The sequence below is a fragment of the Phlebotomus argentipes genome, unplaced genomic scaffold (assembly GCF_947086385.1).
Source record: "Phlebotomus argentipes unplaced genomic scaffold, Phlebotomus argentipes genome assembly contig_15, whole genome shotgun sequence".
Classification (NCBI taxonomy): Eukaryota; Metazoa; Arthropoda; class Insecta; order Diptera; family Psychodidae; genus Phlebotomus; species Phlebotomus argentipes.
This window is the reverse complement of record NW_026776181.1, coordinates 1,109,590-1,128,315: the sequence shown is the minus strand read 5'-3', so window position 1 is coordinate 1,128,315 and position 18,726 is coordinate 1,109,590. Positions and strand designations below refer to the sequence as shown.

Sequence of the window (18,726 nt, the reverse complement as noted above, 5' to 3'; positions counted from 1 at the left end):
TGGTGAAAACGGGGATAAATGGCTTCGCATGCAATCAAAGTGGCTCATTTTCATTGATTTTTCGCGTGGAAAGACGTAAAAAGAAGTTTCTGTAGTACCTGAGAGCGTGCGGATCAGTGTGGGTGCAAGAAAGCTGGTGAAACGGGGTTGTGGAACAAAGTAGATTGTTTCATGGTCATTTGCGACGCCCTGTGAGTAACAATGGACAGCCCCACGGAAGAGAGCCTGGAGTACTGGAGAGACAAGGCCACGTATTGGAAGCATGAGCTGGATGAGTTCACAGAGAGCAGTCATCAGCTGGAGCAGGAGTTGGAGTACTCGCTGAAGACCAGGGAGGATCAGATCCGAGAGCTGCGTCTGAAACTGAATAAGCAGCAGCAAGACAACGAAATACTGCGCCTCAAGACGATCAAGTGTGAGAATGAGATCACACAGTTGGAGGGTCGCTATCAGGCGGAGCGCAAGGAGAAGGAGGATCTGCGGAAGCACATGCGAGAGCTGGAGCAGAAGAATGACGATCTTGAGAGAGCGTACAGAATTGTCTCAGAGACCATGACAGAGTTCGAGCGCTCCCTGAATCGCGAATACGAACGCAACGTGATGCTGGAAGTGGAGAAGGAGATGGTGGAGGAGAGTGCCCAGGAGAGGAATCAGCGACTCATGGATGAAAATAGAGGTGGGTTTCAGCAGAAAAGTGTCTGGGCAGCGAATTGTATGCTAACTAGGATGTTTTCGTTGCAGATCTCAAACAAGAGCTCAAAGTATTCCAGAGGCACCCCAACAACAATGCTCAAGCGGAGGGTGCCGTCACATCTGAGATCCAAACAATGTCGCGTCCCAGAATGGCGGCAGACGTCGTGGCCACAGGTGTCCAGGCGTCTCAAGACGGTCAGTCTCACCGAGACAATTCCATAAAACGTAAGATATCCTTTGCCTATGCCACCGTGAAGCGATCCTTTCGCCCTGCATGCATTTTCCCCCAGACCGAATCCTAGTCGAACGTCTGGGCGAAGGCCATTAAAGTGCCATCAGCTGACCCTCATTCCTCAGGGTCAGCCGTTGTCGTTAAAGTATTAAGCACACACTTTTACCTCTTTGTTTTACACCAATAAAATGCACGATTAGGCCTCTTTTAGGCCTGACTTTTACCTACGTATCTTTTCTTTTACTCTCCTTTTTCTTCTGTTTTATTTCTGTTTCCTATTTGTTTGCCTTTTGGCCAATGCGTGGTTGAGATTGTGGGATTTCTTGTCTTCCACAGAGAGCACCACAGCGACGATTGCATCGGCGGACCGCCTGAAAAATGGAAATGCGTCACCGAGCAACACCAGGAATGCTGCTCTGGCGATTGTGGCGGATCTCCTGCGTCGAGTCAATGTAGGTTTCCCATGAAACTTCTTCTCATTTTCAGTCTGTCTCTGTGGATTTTTTTCCTCTGTGGTGTCGGCTGGATGAGAGCCTTTTGCGGGTGCTGGGATGAAAGTTTTGGCCAAAGAGAAGCACCAGTGCATTGAGGGCCACCTTTGGCTGTGATTCTCTACCTGGCCAGTGTGAAAAAGTTCAGGCTAGTGGTTTAATGGCGAAAAAGTGTGATCTCATAGTGAGCTTCAATATCGCGATTACTAAATTGCACACATTCAACAACCAAATTGAGAGGAAACGCGTAATGTTTGGCACTGTGAAGTATCGCGAGATCGAGGTTTACTCAGAGTCCACTTTTTGTGTAAGCATCAGGTTTTTTTTTTACACCCACCTAATGAATCACAGCTGAAGATTGCATGCGATTGTGAGGAGCTAGAGTACTATAGAAGCCACCTTTGCAGCTCGAGAGCAAATTGCTGTGCTCAACTTGCAAGAGATTTCGGTGTTCGTGTGTCGTTGATCCATCAAACCCAATTCCTCAGCACACTTCCCCCATTGAGAATGCATCAAGCAGTCCGGGAGCGAGTAATTGGTTTCTGGAACGAATCCAACAGACGACCAGTCGCCTCAATAAGGTTTGCGCCCACGCTCTCACGCCACTAACCCCAACCATTGGCTTCCGGAATGCCCTCATTTGGATCTAACGACACTCGACTTGCTCCTGTCTCTGTTGCTAACATTTCGTGAAGACAACTTCTCTCACACTCTGTGCGCTAACATGCCCGATCCACTGCCAACTAGCTAATAGTCTTGCACTGTTTCCCGTCCTCTCCTTGCAGACAATCGATGCCACGCTTAAGGAGTTGAAGCAACAGCCGAGAAGCACTGAGGGGAGTCACCAGGTCACGAAGACAGCGTCATGTGATAACAATATTCATATAAAGTGAGCACTTCCGGGTCCGGGAAGTGCTCCTTGTGCAGTATAACATGAATTTCAAGTGAGAGAAATCCAGAGAGAGCCCATATTTATTTATTTTAATTTTTTTTAATAAATCACACTCACTCCCGCATCTTTGTGTGTAGTACAAAGGGAAGATTAACGAGTGGAGAGGATTCACAAATAAATGTATAGTGAAATTACAGAGCCCGTTCATCACTGTGAGAGCGAATGAAAGAGCATATCGTTGCACTTTTGTTATTGCCAGAGTTTTCGTGGAAGGATATCTGTCTCGCCGAGGAGGGTACATTGCTCAGGAAGCATCAAGAAGCAAGAAAACTCACACTTTTCGTAATATACCAATTTATTAGAAATTTTTAAAATAAAAATGCTTATCGGTAATTTTGTAAATATAGTAACTAAACAGAAAAACAAGGTTCAGTGTAGATGTCACCATTGATTAACACAATTTCTCCCTAATCTCAAATAACACTTCAGCCACTCATATTTCCGATTTCTTTTTTTTATACGATATCCTGGAAAAATCAACTGGATTCGAACATTGCAGGTCTGACGAATTGTGTTAAAATAAAATGAGTACAATTCGATAAAGGGATTTAATAGTAGGGAAAGTGCGATTGAGTCCTTATCATCTGTTTGGCATTGAATCTATTATTTTGGAAGATACATTTCTCTTATTGATTTTTGGTTCATTTCCCATCCGAAATTTCCAGCAGAATTCTTTTGTCAGGAGATTTGCAAAGGTTTTTCCTTTCTGATAGAGAGACGTAGAAAATTCTTTAGACGAGTGTGTAGAATGAAGTTTTTCGCTTCTTCTCTTGAATGCCCCACAATTTCTCAGCAAATCCTGGCATCTTTTCAGCAATTTCTCTATATAGTCCAAATACAAAGCTTGCAATCGAAGTTTGATGAACGAAAGCTCGTTTTGCGGCATAAAAGAATGTAATCTATACACACTAAAGTAATCTATCATCACTGCCTGAAAGTTCGTTTGTTTAACGTGAGCTCCTGGGCGGCTCCAACTAATTCAAAAGCCTCCTCACAAATGAAATGTACAGTTGGGACAAAAGACGCCGATGACGATGGGAGAGCGGCGGGAGCTCACGTGGGGCCTACATTTTGGGCACAATGGACGCCGTGGCGAGGTTGCGCATCTTCGGGTAGCTGATGTTCTTCTTGTCCAGCTCTGCCTGCGCCCACAGGATCAGTTTCAGCAGGTAGACAATGCGCGGACTGGTGTGCTCTTGGTTCTCCGACTTGAGGATGGCCGCATTGAGCTCACTGGCCACTTTCTGACGATGAGACTGCTCCAGGAGGTCGGCGAACGGGCACTGCTGCGGCTTCTCGAACGCCAACAGCGCCAGTGTGCGCTCCAATTCGCTCAGCACCTCCGGATTGTTCTCACCGGCCTCGGACATCTGTGTCTGTGCGAACGAAAGCGCCTCTTCAATCTTTCCGGCGCGGATCAGCTCAATGAGGTGCAGTTGCTGCAGGTGGAAGTACAGATACCGGTCGTTGTCCAGCAGCTCCGGATGGAGTTGGTTCACGAGGTGCGTGGCCTCCTGGATCCGCCCATTCTGCACGGCGTCCCGAATGAGGATTCGGTTATCCAGGGAGTTTAGCTCCACTGTGGGCTCCACGCCGGCCTCCGCCTGGAACTTCTCGGCGGCCTCCTTGAAGCCTTCTGCAAGTAGAAGACACCCGGAATGGTGCGTAAAAGTGCTTCAGTCTCCCCCTTTGTTTCAGCCATCTTACCTGTCACTAAATAATTCATTATCATCTTATTCATCTCCGCCTGTGGGATCTGGTAGCTATTCAAGCGCGTCATCCACTCCTCCAGTGTTGTCGCAGAGTTCTCCGCGTTCTTGTTATCATTAAAACTCATCTCCAGGCGATTTTCCTACAGTTTTTCACTATTTTATCCTTGTCACTTCACCTCTTGTGTTATTGTTTGGCGGTGGTGAATAAAATTGTTCCCAACCCAATATGAGTTGTGATGACGCGGGAGGAAATAAGATGGAATTGTCCTATCGGAATCTAATAGAAATAGAGACAAAAAGCCAGGCGGGAACTCAAATGTTGGGAAGGAAAATTGACTGCATAGATAATTTATTATGATTCTGTATAATATTTTCAATAGCCAAACCAAAGAGAATCCACAAATCTCAACATAAGGACGTCCTGGAACGACAGTTCAGTGCCAGTTAGTAGTAGAAATGAAACCTCAATCAAAGATGGTCGGACACCAAAGTAACTGCTATTTATTCATATATTGTTAGCCTCTGATAATGTCACAATACATATAATTAGAAAGTTTCTCTGAGCCACATTTTGTCATAAGGTGTTCTCTCCTCTTCAATGATTTATTCAACATAGATGCTTTTAACACACTGATATTCGTCCAATGTTGATGATATAATTACATTTAATCCATTTTGCACCCACCATTGAGATGAAAGATGGGATCTTTTACAAAAATAATAATTCCTTCTTGTCACCCTTTCTCATGAGTGTTGGCCATAATTGGGAGGGGTTTCTTTTCTTTTCTTTTTTTGGGGGAGAAATTTGGGGAGAAGATCGGGGATCAACATTAATCGCCAGGAATTTGTCGTTTGGGTCACATTTACACTTTAAGTAGGTAATTCTTCAGTATGTGTGTGTGCTTTGCTTTTCTTCTGCTATATATTATTCATGTTTATGTTTTAAAAATATTTGTGGGAATTCCCTTCCTCTGGGTTGTGCAACTTCTTCTTAGACACCATGAAGCGCTTTGCTGGGAAGCCTGCAGAAATAAAGAGAGATGATTGATTTAGTGGTCTCAGGATTTGATTTGGTTTATCTCACCTCGGTTGCCAAAGCGTCCAGTTGGGGCTTCTCGGTAAACCTCGTAGCGTGGCACGGACTCAATGGCGTACGGAGGAAGATACTCAACTGGGGCATCTGACCAGTTGTTGAACCAGTCTTCGCGCTCGTTCTCATCGACAATTGGTCCAGTGAATTGAGCATAGGGCGGATATCCGGCAGGCTCGAGGACGTCCGGTTCGTAGAAGCGATCGCGAGGATCGCGTTCTGAGCCTTCGAACAGGGAAGCAAGAGCCATGACTTCAGTTGGACTCAATTTAGAGTGGCGTTTCGGCCTGAAACCATAAGGAAAACATATTTCGACTAATGAAATAGTAGATTTTAAGAATTTTATCTTAGAAAAAAAATCAATTGAAATTCTCAATCACAACTCAATGTATTTCAATGAATTTAAAGAAAAAAAAATTGTATGGTATGAGAGGAAATTGTGGGTGGAAAAACGTTTAATAAAAATGAATGAACACATTCATCTCCGGATGATAAATTGTATAAAAATCACACAAAGTACCTCTACTTCGCGTCGCGCACAGTGAAAACACGTTTATGATAACAATCTGCCATATTTTTCGTCCCTGATAAAAGGTTCTTATTTGAAGTGCTCCACTGCTTTTATATTAAGGAGCTGTGTGAAAAATTCACCACAATAAAAACAGTGATATTGAATTACGTTCGTGATTTGATTGCTAAATGTGAGATTTTTCATCCAATTTTCCTCTGCGAATATTTGGTATGGCAGAGGATAGGAGCAAAGAGTTGATGCCAATTAATTTGCAAATACAATAACCGGGGAATGGATTTTCAAGCATCATACATTAAAATTCCATTGTGGGAAACTTTTTCATCCCACCGTCAGGGATGTTTTGTATGAAAGCCTTTTGCGTGGGTGCAGAAATATTTTCAGCTCATTCTATTTTCGTTTGGCGGATCGGAAAAAGGGAACTTTTCCTTTCACCCCCGAATCGGATATGGCCGTAGCCTGAAATATTTATGGTCCCATAGTTTGTTATGAATCCTTTTGATTTATTAATGGAACGAATCCATATATTTTATGATGGGAAATCACTTAGTTTTTGATTTTTTTTCTATGAGGCAGGCATTTGACAAAGGTCAAAGTTCTATTTGCTCATTTGACTTCTCTTGTCTCCGTCGAAATTGTTCTTTCCAATTTACCATTTGCACAAGTAAGTTTATTTTTAATTGAATTTTCCTTCGACATTTTCATCGCGCTTCTGCTCAAGGAAAGGTGATTCTCTCTTGTTCTACTTTTTTTCATTTCCTCGTGCTCGGGAATCAGTTTTCCGAGGAAAATGCCACTCAGCACATAAAATGCTTTGTATTGTGTGCTATTTGCGAAACTTCTCGCTCAACAACAATCTATGATGATGATGGCGAGGAAAATGAAATGTATTTTCCAATGGCAGATGGGAGAATCCTTGTGTAATTTGATTTAAGGCAGAGGATGTAATGCGAGCCTGCTTCCCATTCAGTTCATATACACACTCTTCACCGCTCCCCTCTATTTATGAGAGTTTCCTCACCAGATGCGTGGGCGGAAAACCCCGTTTCAACGGCCAAACTACCCACATGCAATACTTTTTCAGGATGTTTGAAAGGTGCGTCCCGTGATTTGAAATGCAGGAAATTGGTATATGAAGAACTACGAAAATTCCGTGAAATATTGTGCTCTTTATCCGCATGTTTTATTCATTGTTCAAGTCAGTCTTTCACATCATCGCAATTTTGTGAATGAAGTTATTGCGTAATCACATATGTGAGGTAATATTAGCATAAAGGGTTTCTGTCTGTTAAGGAAAAATATTGATTGGCATTTCTCAAAACCAGCTTCTATTTTTCTCTCTGTGCGAATGAAAAGATAAGCAACAGAAGGATATATGTATATGTACATAGCTCTCTAAAATTAGGAGCTTAACTGAATGCTTTTTTCCTTGTTCTACTCATTAGTTCTAAATATTCTCTTGTGTCTAAAATGTGAGCAAAAGCACATATTATGTAGATAATTAAGACTAAAATGGCGTGCAGGAAAATAGCCGTTAAAAAAACACCTGTTGCACGACTTTTGTCATCAACACTCACATCAAATCTGTAATTGGATATTATGTTTGCCCGGGACAAATGGCCAAAGCGCACACAGAGACTATTTCACTTAATATCTCGCACTGAAATTCTTTATGCTTTCTCTCTTTTGTATCCACCTTCGGAAAAGCGCTCCCCTTGTTTGGTGGCTTTTCTGTGGACATGTTGTGAAGCTTTTGCCTCTTTTATTTCGCTTTTTCACACCATTTCGCCTTTCAGGGCTGATTCTGAGAATTCAATTTAATGATAGAAGGCAATTTTGACACCAGAGAATGTGTGTATTTTGCTCATGTGTGTTTGGCCTTCGCAGGGCAAATGAGAAGCTCTGTGGTGGACATTGAATTGAATGTCATAGAATTCATTTAAAGGATTCTTCGCCCACAAACCCGTTTCCCACATTGATTCTCCCTTGAAGAAACCTAGAGAGAAATTACAGAGTGAGAGAGAAAGCGAATAAAAGGGAGAAAATCAATAGGTAAAAGCAATGGCTCGAGATCGAGATTATGATTGATTGACTTTGTCAATCTTATATAACGTTATATTGTAATTTAAACATTGATTTATATTTAAATGATATAAAATTGTTATACTGTGGCGCCTGCAAAATACTGACTCTCGAGCTTTCTCCCTCTATCGATTCATGATAGCTTACAAATTGCGTTGTTTGCTATTAACATGATGATTCTCACACGTGAGAATTATTTCCCCGGACGCAGGTTTATCATTTGAGCCGAACATCTGATAAGCTTGTAATGTGTTCCAACACGAGATTCGTATTTTATGCTTATCTAATGGAGTGTTTCATGACCTGTTGATGCTTTCCCATCAAACTTCACCAAATTTTTCCCACTTTATGATAATTATGCATAAAAGATATATTTCAACTCTTCAACAGATCCTCCAAAGTTCTATTCATATACACAATTTTGTGGAAATGGAATTACTTAATCAATTTCTCATCTGACTTTTCAACATGAGAAATGACTTGAGAATCACCCTCGAAAGAGCTGAAATCCTTTCTCAACAATGAATAATTATGAGTTTGAGGCCTCATGTTTGTCGTGAAGTTTTAATTGAACTCAAGATACGAAATGGAAATACTTCCAGATGATGCTCTTCGGTTACAGCTGCTATTTCGGAAAATAATATACACCTCACTAAAGTTCAGGTATCATCACAAAATTATTCAGCTATAAATTGTATATTGTGGATTCTAAGGTGAAAACGATGAATTCGTAAGGCATTTACAATGAGTTCTTGATCAATTGATTGGCGTATTCGGGTTAAATGAAAATTGCTGCTTAATTGGTATTCTTTTTCGCACAGAACAGCACTTCTCTGCATTGGCTCTGCACATTAATCCATACAGTGAGGAAGAGAAGTGTTGCGTAACAAAAAATCAATATCACTTAATTATTTATTATATTCAACAAAGCGATTGACATTAATTTTTTTCAATTTTAATTATCTTTTTTTTTGTAAAGTGGCCGGCAATTGGCATGCTTAACAATGAAGTTAAATCCAATTAGGCACTTTTAATTAAATGGTTATCAATAAATATAATGCTATTATATAATGGAATTATATTGTCAATTTCACTCCTATGTAAAAGTATTTAGGCTATATTATACCCCAGAGAAGTCCATAGTTGATATGCAAATAATTCTGCCCCTAAGATTTCTGAGAAAGATAGATGTCAGATAATATTGAATAGAATTGGTATAAAATGGCATAATTATGAGTGTAGTCACTCCTCTGTGTCAATAAAATTAAAAATATATTTCCAAACATATTTATAATGGCATATATAAATCAACGTTCGCTTATAACGTTGGGAATTTCCCGTCGTGCTCATGAAGTCATTTTTATATTGATATATTTATTGCATTTGCAAGTCGTGACATTTTTCTTCTTACTGTTTCTCTCTATTCATTTTAAATTTGCCTCTGTTGAAGTCAGTTCATCGCGAGATTTACAAAAAGACGGATCATATATAGATGAAATTCTCGTGCTCTCATGGAGGGATTTTTCGTTAGTTATGTGGACTTAGCTGTGTTTATCGTGTCATTCGGTGTGTCACTGTTAATCGGGATATATTATGGATTCGTGTCGAAGAAGCAGCAAAATAGTCCTGTTGAATATCTCTTGGGTGGCAAGAAGATGGGCATTCTGCCCGTGGCGGCATCACTAGTGGCCACTCAGCTTTCTGGGCCGTCGCTTCTCGGGATGCCGGCGGAGATTTATGCCTTTGGCACGCAGTACTGGCTAATTATCTTCCCAACAATTCTCATGACAATCGCAGTGATTAAGATCCATCTGAGAGTAATCTACGAGCAGGGCTCCTTGTCCAGTTTCATCTACATCCAGAGGCGCTTCGGATGGCGCGTGAAGAAGATGATGAGCGCCATTTATGCGCTATCCACACTTCTCTTCCTTCCGGTGGCCATCTATGTGCCTGCCCTGACACTCAACCAGATGACTGGGCTGGACATTTATGCCTCGGCAATGGTTCTGAGTGTCCTGTGCCTCTTCTACACCCTCTTCGGTGGCATGAGAGCCATTCTGTGGACGGATACGCTCCAATTGGCATTGATGCTGACGGCCACGATTCTGGTCGCACTGCTTGCTGTCCACACAGCTGGTGGTGTCCAGAAAGTGTGGGAGGCGGCAGATCGTGGAGGTCGATTAATTTTCTTCAAGTAAAATCCTTACCATACAGTTCTATTACACATGACAAAGGGATTGGATGGGATTGTGTGAGAATGGAGCATAAGGTGTACATAACAATCTTTTCATGTGCTTCAGATACGTCTGAAGCTTTGAAGTTCTTCTTTAATTGAAATATGGTTTCTGTAAATCTGTATCATCTGAGAAGAGTTCTCAATAATGCGTTATCGGATCGAAATTATCGCTTAGCAATCTTAGTGTATGGAATTTTGTAATTATTGATACGTTCGAATCGTGAATTATAGTCTATAAATTTTAAATTTGCATACTTGTTGATTATTCATCTCCCCCGTTTAAACAAACAGTGAGCAAACTCAGGTCATTATTCATTATATAAACTAGATATGTAAAGTAGTACGTTTAAGCTTTAATATTGACATGAGGGATTGTACACCAATTCAATCTATTGTCCAATTTCTCTTGATTGTCTGTGCAATTGATTTGCGGAGACTTTCGTGCAAATCAACTCATGTTCTTTCTGACTCTTGCAGCATGAATGCCAGTCCTGTTGTGCGAGTGTCCTTCTGGACAATAGCCGTGGGAAATCCATTTACTCTTCTCTTTCACCTCGGCCTCAACCCCACCAGCATTCAGCGATACATAACTGTACCGAGTTTTGAGGCTGCCCGGACAAGTGTCATCGCCATGAGTGTGGGTTATGTGGTCTTTCAAGCACTCTTCCTCATCACCGGATTAGCTCTCTATGCAAATTATGAGGCGTGTGATCCTGTCACTGAGGGTGTTATCAGGAAAATTGATCAAATTGTACCGCATTTCATAGTGGAGAAGAGTGACCATATTCCCGGATTGGCAGGATTGTTTGCAGCTGGCATTTTCTCAGCCAGTTTGTCCTCCATGTCTTCATGCTTGAACACACTCTCTGGTTGTATCTATGAGGATTTTCTCGCTACAACATTTCGCCACTTCACTGAGAGTCAGAAGAGTCTCCTGCTGAAGGGAATAGTCCTCGTCATGGGAGTGATTCAACTGGCTCTTGTATTCCTCGTGGACTCCCTCGGAACAATGGTCTTCCTGCTCACAGTGTCTGTGGTCAGTATCAGCGGAGGAATTGTCATTGGCATCTTCACAGCTGGAATGCTCTTGCCAAAGATGAACTCGTGCGTAAGTAATTCTAGCCACTCTCATTGCTCTGAGAAGGACTTTGAAAAGAGTGTGATGGCATTTATTGAGATTTACAGGGAGCACTTTGCGGTGGCATATCTGCGCTTGTCGCCGTGGGAAGTATCACGATAGGAGCGCAAATGCGTCTCAAGGAACCTACTCTTCCGCTCCGCAGTGACGGCTGCTCAAACAGCACATTGATTTCCGCTCCCATTGAGACGCCTGATCAAGAGGATGTCAGCTGGATATTCCGCATAAACTACATGTTTTATGCACTCCTGGGTTTTGCTCTAGTTTTTATTATCGGATATCCTGTGAGTTTGATGACTGGCGGGGAGCGAGTGAAGGATGAGAGACTCCTTACGCCGTGTCTCAGGAAAAGAAAGCCAGAGCGCCAAGACATTCAATACAACGCAGTGAATGCACAGAATAATAAATAATAAATGACATGCAATCTTGTGTCCAATTATTGATGATTCTTAGAATGAAGAAAGAAATCTGCGTCGAGAGAAAATAATCCGAGAAAAGTTCTGTATAATTCGGATCAAGAAATTGATTGCCAATGTAGTAACACAATGTAGTATACCACACGTATTTCTATATGCTTCGACAATTTTTTAAAGGTTACGCAACGTTTTTCCTTTATCACCTGACGTTATTGTTGGCATTTTACCATTTTTTTTTGTAAAGCATACAGAGTACGCTTGAATTCACGTTAATCATTCATTCATGAATTTTCCTCCACTGGAGTTTTGTCAACATAATTTCAGTAAGAACAGCAATTACAGGTATTTTCTAGGGATTTAGGGTCGCACAAGAGCATTTCCCTCTGAGTGAGAGCTTAAAATTTGATGGTGTACTTATTAGGTGGGTATTCAATCGCACGTATTCGTGCAATTTAGCAAATGCTGACAAAATAGACAGAGATTTTCTTGAAGATTTTCAATTTCCATCCATAAATATGAGAGAGAGAGAGAAGTCCCCCCATTTTGCTTTTGAGTCAATTTGGAGGGTGGAAAAATATGAAATTCAGGCTCACCTCATGACTGTGCGTCTTTTGGGGTGTTTCTTGTCACTGGAGCGCTTCTTGCGATCAGCGTAATACTTGTAGGAGTACTCGAGGGGAAGTGCCACAGGCTCCGTGTAATACTGGGAGTTGAGGATGTTCTGGAGATTGTCATAAGCAGCACCATGTCGATTGGCCGATTCATAGATGTCTGCCCAAGGGTGAAAAGTTAATTAATGCCATTTTAATTAATGGCTAATAGACTCACCATCCCAATCTTGATAGAGACCAAGAGCGGGCTCATCCACCCACACGCCGTTCGCCACACCACCGACCGGATATTCACTGGGGTATCCATATGAGGATGCTGGTAAGTTTTGAGCGACAACACCACGCTTCTGTGGCATCTTCTCCACCCCATCGGGGACTCCCTGTGTGCTTTCCTCCTTTGATGTTGAAATCGATTTGAGACCTTCCGGAGATCTCTTCACTGCTGCAAATCAAAACCAGCAAATTTATAATCATCATTACGTATAATCAACACCCTTGGTGAAGCAAAAATATGACACAGTGTGCTACAAATTGAGGTCGATTTCATGCTGAGCCAGTCTCTGATTGCCCACAATTTTCATCATAACTTCTCCACGAAAGGACTCATTTTCCATCCCCAGGAATATTGGCAGTAGTGAATTTTCTGAGAAAGTCCAGTCATTATCCACGCTATCTTCGCACGCGCTCTCATTTCCTTAATAAATTAATGCTTATTGATATTAAATTGCTTACAAGGCAATAAATCCCTCTGATTTCATAGAATTTCACACAAATAGTTCGTGGAAAGGAACCAAGTATTCTTCCTTATGAACTTTCATAGCAATCAAATTCACACCACCTTTGATTAAAAAAGATATTTAAGGATATCAGTTTAATTGATTTTAGTTCGTGGACGGTATTTTGACAACTTCTATTGTACTTTAATTTTGCCATAACAGTGAATCACCCAAAACTAGGTCAAGATCATCTCTGAATTTCCGAGAGGAGTTTCGGATTATGAGGATCAAACAATTTGACCAATTAGTGGGAAATCTAATATTCTGTGGTATCAAAACACTGACGTTCATCATGCTTCTTGCTTTATTTATTTTAATTAATATTTCATGACTATGAGCAATGCTAGAGCACTTATAAATAGGCTTTTCTTCCGAACATATTGTGGGTGTTCGTATTTGAAAAAGCTTTTTATTAATATAAGAAAATAATCCTGAGAAGACTGTCAATGCACTTTAGGGCTTTCGCACATGGGAAAATTCCTTCTTCTCTGCGTCGCTGTCGAGCAATAAAAATCCCTATTTCTTTGAAAACTCATCGGGAACGACAATGAAAAATCTTTTATTGAATAATTAGCCAAAGAGAAGAGCACAGAAATGAGCACCGCAGGGCGTCACAGTGGGAGAAGAGTGATGGCAAAAGTACATATCTTGTAATAATAAAAGACTGTTCCCAAAAGACAGAGGCAATTTCTCGGACATTTCTCTCTGCCATAATTTATCGCTCACGTCTATTTTGTTGGCACGTTTGCGTCAAGGATTCCATCTAAATTTGTCCGGAGGACTCGTGGAAAAATCAGAGAGATTCTCAGCTTATGCCCATTAACATGGTGTGGTTTTTTGGCGAGAAAGATACCCTATGGTGACCTTTATCGATTTTAACGCACTCCCTCCCATTTATTCCTGCTCGTGGGCGGATTTTACGCTGTTCTTCATCATCTTTGATTATGTGTATTGCGATTATTTTCATTAATCCGCCATTCATGCCCAACCGTGTTCGATACGCGCAGAATTATGTTAATGAATGAAATAAATTTTCACTGTTTATCAGTCTGCCGCGCGTCAACCAGCATTTATCTTCGCCGCTTTTTGCTTCATCCTCTCGAAAAAATATTTTGTGTCAATGGGATTTTTATGAAAATTATCTCGTAGGACGTATAATGAGCCCTGTGAACTGCGTGTCGTTTTGCTGAAGAAGTTCTCAGGCGTCTCAAACATCTTTCTGTCTCTACGTTCTCGTCTTGTCCTTAGAAGTTACTGTAGACAATTAATTATGTCTCTCTCTCTCTTGAGACATTCATCGCGAACAGTACGATCTTAGGAATAAAATTATACTTCTCTGTACATTTCCCGGAATTTCCTTCATGTAAAACTTTTATCGTAAAAATTATAATTCTCTTCTACATACATATGTTATCTGTATGAGGTTTTATCAACGAAAACGGAATTTTGATATCATGCATAAAATCGATGAAATCAAGGAGAAAACTATATTTGTGAAAAAAAGCTGATTTAGAACAAGAAGAGCATTCAAAAACCTAAATTTTCAGTCCTATATAGATACAGCTAGATTTGATGTTACAGCATCATATTGAAATCTACAACTCAAAGACAAAATAATCAATTTCGTTCATCACTTCAACAATCTCAGTCTCGTCTAGAGTATGGAAAATGCTACATCTATATGTAATGCACTCAAGTGGGTGGAAGAGGCATTTTCTCTCGAGAGTCACTCTTGTGATGCCCGCCAGTAACCTGTTGTTCGCCCCATTCCACGGGTGGAAAAATTACGCATAAAACTGACTCTGGGTGGAAAATTTCCGAGCCAGACGGAAAAATAAAGTTTTTTCACTCACTCTTGCTGGAATCTTTGGTGGTGTCCACGAGTACAGAAGTGGGAACACACTCCGCCACGACGATGATCGCCAGCAATGCCAGACACGAGTTCTTCAGTCTTTTGGCCATCCTGTCCTGCCCTCTGACCACCGGGAATATGGGAAATGTGCACGAATTCAGGCAGTTGAAAACAGACAGAAATGAGGGAGAATTTTATTAGAGCAGTGCTGAAGAGAGGATTCCAATGATTTCTCAAGGATTTTCTCACACTCCTCCCGAACCACACAACTTTTTTTTACCTTTTGGCACTGGTGAACTGAAGCTCAAACAGGCGATAACTGTCGTCTCCTCGTCATTCACCGTGCTATTATACCTCTGCCAACTCTAGGCGTACACTTCTTTGAGGGGATGAATACCCTGGAATGCGCAGAAGCTGGGAAATTGCAAAATTTCCTCCATTTCCATTGATACTTTTGCGCGGGAATATACTGAAAATCCCGCGAGGTGTCGCTGGTGGCAACTGAAGGGGAACAGCTGTCATCGATATTTGCTCATGACGTCGCTCAGCTGCGGAGGAAAATTGGCAAAAGAAGTGAAATTTCTCACAAAAAGTGCGTAAAATGTACTAAAATCTCAGCCCAAGTGGTCAGAAAAGGTGTTCCTCAGTGATCAGCACGTGAAGCGCGTGGGAAATGGATGATAATCTGTGGTAAGTGTGAGTTTTCACAAAACACTGCCACTTTTCCTTGAGTGCGAGTTTTTGCGGTGACGAATCCGGGCCATTCTTATCAATCTCCTTATCTCTTTCATTGCTCCTCTTCCGACGTGTCCGGCTAGGCTGATGGAGCTGGAGTCGGCGCTCCTGGACGACTGCACTGTGAACGACATCTACTCAATTTGCAATGGGAAGACCATTCCGGAGACTCTGCGGCCGGACGTGTGGCAAGTGTGCCTGGATGTGCGCCACAAGAGCGACCAGCTGGTGTCCTTCAACGAGATCTTCGACTTGCCATTCCAACGCCAGCTCCGCGGAGATTGCGAGGCTGTGGTGAAGCGCCTGGGCAATGATGACGAAGACAAAGTGTCTGTTGTCTCGGATCTCGAGTCAATCCTCACGTTCTACTGCAAGAATCGCAGCCTCAAGTACGAGCAGGGCAACGGATGGATTGAATTGCTACTCCCGTTGCTGTCCCTGAAACTCCGAAGGTGAGATTCGCTGATTTTTCTTTGTGGGAAGCTCTTGAAAGTGCCCAGAATGCCCGAAGAGACAGGACAGAAAGAAGCCTCCGGAGAGAAAGAATGATAGATGATCAATTTATTGCCAAACTCGTGCGCATAAATTAGGTTTTGCCACTATAGAAGCAATTAGAGCCAATTATTCAGAGATGACTCGTTTGTGAATTAATGTTGCAATATGTTTCATGCTCCTACACAAAATCACGAAATTACGTTGAATATCAAACACGGAGAGAGCGAAATTCTTGAAAATTTATGCAGAAATTCGTAAAATGAAGAGTGAGTGTTTGATTACAATTGCAAGGTGTGAAGAGTGTTTCAATTGAAGACGTAATTTTCGTATAAAAGTGAGGAAAATATGATTATTTGAGAGAAATTTAAAATCATATGCTGCATTCTCATGTTCTTGATGTTATCATCGTTTAAATTGCCAGGGAACTAGTCTGCAGTGTCTGGAAATGTAGATTATTGCCACGCTTTGCTTCAAATCCGGTTATTCATTTGAAAATATTTTAGGATTGCATTGGGTGAGTTTCTAAAGACACTTTCTGTGCAATTTGCAGGTCTGATACTTACAATCTCTTCGAAGCCATCCGCGATGCTTACATCCCAAAGGGTTGCGTGAAGCAGGGCAACGTGTTCCACCTGTTCCGCCTACTCATCCTCTATCACGACCCTGAATTGTGCTCCATGCTGGACACGAAGCGCATAACGCCCGATCTCTACTCGCAGTCGTGGTTCCAGAGCCTCTTCGGTGCCACTTGTACGCTGCCGGTGGTTCTGTCGATGTGGGATTTGTACTTCCAGCAGGCCGATCCGTACCTCGTGTTCTACCTCAGTCTCATCATGCTGGTGAATGTGCGCGACAAGATTCTGGCCATGAAAGATGAGTCCAAGGAGAAGATTGTGGAGTACCTCAGCAACATGCCGTGCGCCCTGGAGCCGGACGATGTGGTGGACTTTTGCTCGCTGGCACAGTATTATGCCATGAAGACGCCCTCATCCTTCAAGACGGATCTTCTGCAGACACTGTTTGGCGCCCATGTGGATTCTCCACTGGATCCAATTGTGGCTCAGGCGCTCTGTCTGCCAGTTTCTGTGTACGAGCTGGTAGACAATGCGTCGATGGAGACTCCCCATCCGGAGGCCGTGCGCTTCTTCCTGGTGGACTGTCGTCCGGCTGAGCAGTATAATGTTGGCCACTTGTCCACGGCATTTCATCTGGACAGCAATCTCATGCTGCAAGAGCCCGTGGCATTCGCCACTGCCGTCCAGGGTCTTCTAAGAGCTCAGCGCCAATCGATTGAGGCGAACTCCAACGCTGGCGGTGAACATCTCTGCTTCATGGGTTCTGGACGCGATGAGGAAGACCAGTACACACACATGGTGGTGGCATCTTTCCTGCAGAAGAACACCAACTATGTGTCACTCCTCACGGGCGGCTATGCGGCCATTCACGAGTACTTTGGCGACCACATGATCGACTGTCTGGAAGATCACGATGTGCACAGGTATGAGAATTGACCGCAAAGTTGACTCTTTTATTTTCTATCTCTGGTGACTTTGTCTGTGCAGATGCTTGGTCTGCTGCGGTAACTCTTCCCACGCGAGGAACAACAATACAGCAAAGAATTCCAGCAACACTTCGGCACAGACGTCTTCAACATCACAGACACCTCAGGCGAAGATCACGGCGGATCTGTTCAGCAAGTGGGGCGCTTCGCTTAAGTCAAAATCGGCCGAGGTGAAGGGTAAACTGTTTGAGTACATCGTGAATCCTGCGACGAGTGCCAACAGTGTCAATGCCCCGAATGTGGTGGAGAAGCACGTCTCGGCATCTGAGAAGAATGGCCGAAGATATCGAAATGTCGCTCCGGTATTCAGTATTGACGATGAGAGTGAAGAGCCAGCGCATTCACCAACTGGAGAGGCGGAATCCGTGCCTGTGGATGAAACTGACGCCAAGGAGATTGTCCAGTTGCAGGCCTTCCTCAAGCAACCGGACGTTATCACGAGTTTCCGCTGCCAGGAAGTGCAGCTCAATGGACGCATGTTTGATAGTCATCTCATCGTGACGAAGACACACTTGGTGGTGCTGCGCGACTTAGGAAAGGGGCAGAGTCAAGTGATCGTGCGTCGTCATCTGTCCAGCATTGTTAAAATCACCGCCAAGCGACGTCACAGAGACTTGATCACATTCAAATACGGCGTGCCGGATGGTGAGACACTGCTGATCACGGACATGGATAGATTTTTGATTCCCAATGCGAGCAATGCCACAGAAATCGTGTCGCGCCACATCGTGCAACAGTTGGAAAATAGCAAGAATGCGTAGAAATCCCTCTAACCAATATTTATATTTAAAAACCTCTGTGTAAACTACTTTTTGTTGATTATTTTAAATATTTTGTATAAATTAGATGTTTTATTTGAATGAAGAAAGTTTCCTCCTAAGGTTTTTTGCTTCTCCAATCATTTAGTGCAATATTAAAAGGCCTAACAGAGAATTAATGTGTCTTCAGCGAATTTCGGGTTTTCTAGTTGTGTGTGTGTTTTTTTTTATAAGATCGTGAATTGGGTGTATGATTTTCGCGGGAAATATTCCGAATAGCAATCCGCGCCATCTGCCAGAAATCAGGAACACACAGCAAGGCGAATTGAACGCCACCACACAAGACGGCGGAGGGCAGTACTAGTGC

At 42.5% G+C, this 18,726-nt stretch overlaps 5 protein-coding genes across 8 annotated transcripts; 3 read left to right on the top strand and 2 right to left on the bottom strand.

Annotated features, from left to right (window-relative positions):
* The first annotated feature begins 1 nt into the window (after position 1).
* LOC132263161 (nuclear distribution protein nudE homolog) lies at positions 2-3,424 on the top strand. Of its 3 annotated transcripts, none has more exons than XM_059762780.1 (5): positions 2-676; positions 742-888; positions 1,262-1,377; positions 1,824-1,997; positions 2,202-2,310. In XM_059762780.1, exons 1-5 carry the CDS (start codon positions 202-204, stop codon positions 2,307-2,309), a joined length of 1,020 nt encoding a protein of 339 aa, XP_059618763.1. In that variant the 5' UTR covers positions 2-201; the 3' UTR covers position 2,310. The 3 variants fall into 3 exon arrangements, with proteins under 3 accessions (XP_059618763.1, XP_059618762.1, XP_059618764.1); XM_059762779.1 differs by having other exon boundaries at positions 742-918; XM_059762781.1 differs by lacking the exon at positions 1,824-1,997 and having other exon boundaries at positions 6-676; positions 742-918; positions 2,202-3,424.
* On the bottom strand, positions 3,424-4,353 carry LOC132263164 (glucose-induced degradation protein 8-B homolog). The gene is made up of 2 exons (XM_059762785.1): positions 4,076-4,353; positions 3,424-4,004 (listed from the first exon to the last, which is right to left on the bottom strand). The coding sequence occupies exons 1-2, from the start codon at positions 4,203-4,205 to the stop codon at positions 3,433-3,435; spliced, it is 702 nt and encodes a 233-aa protein (XP_059618768.1). The 5' UTR covers positions 4,206-4,353; the 3' UTR covers positions 3,424-3,432.
* Positions 4,354-4,681: 328 nt separating this feature from the next.
* LOC132263163 (uncharacterized) lies at positions 4,682-15,213 on the bottom strand. Of its 2 annotated transcripts, none has more exons than XM_059762782.1 (6): positions 15,091-15,213; positions 14,812-14,933; positions 12,400-12,624; positions 12,165-12,342; positions 5,165-5,457; positions 4,682-5,102 (listed from the first exon to the last, which is right to left on the bottom strand). In XM_059762782.1, the coding sequence occupies exons 2-6, from the start codon at positions 14,918-14,920 to the stop codon at positions 5,023-5,025; spliced, it is 885 nt and encodes a 294-aa protein (XP_059618765.1). In that variant the 5' UTR covers positions 14,921-14,933; positions 15,091-15,213; the 3' UTR covers positions 4,682-5,022. The 2 variants fall into 2 exon arrangements, with proteins under 2 accessions (XP_059618765.1, XP_059618766.1); XM_059762783.1 differs by having other exon boundaries at positions 12,400-12,621.
* LOC132262835 (sodium-coupled monocarboxylate transporter 1-like) lies at positions 9,040-11,572 on the top strand. The gene is made up of 3 exons (XM_059762272.1): positions 9,040-9,975; positions 10,369-11,125; positions 11,203-11,572. Exons 1-3 carry the CDS (start codon positions 9,293-9,295, stop codon positions 11,563-11,565), a joined length of 1,803 nt encoding a protein of 600 aa, XP_059618255.1. The 5' UTR covers positions 9,040-9,292; the 3' UTR covers positions 11,566-11,572.
* Positions 15,214-15,329: 116 nt separating the features above from the next.
* LOC132263349 (TBC1 domain family member 23) lies at positions 15,330-18,639 on the top strand. Its single transcript, XM_059763068.1, has 4 exons — positions 15,330-15,500; positions 15,629-15,997; positions 16,591-17,538; positions 17,603-18,639. Exons 1-4 carry the CDS (start codon positions 15,484-15,486, stop codon positions 18,360-18,362), a joined length of 2,094 nt encoding a protein of 697 aa, XP_059619051.1. The 5' UTR covers positions 15,330-15,483; the 3' UTR covers positions 18,363-18,639.
* The last annotated feature ends 87 nt before the right edge of the window (positions 18,640-18,726 follow it).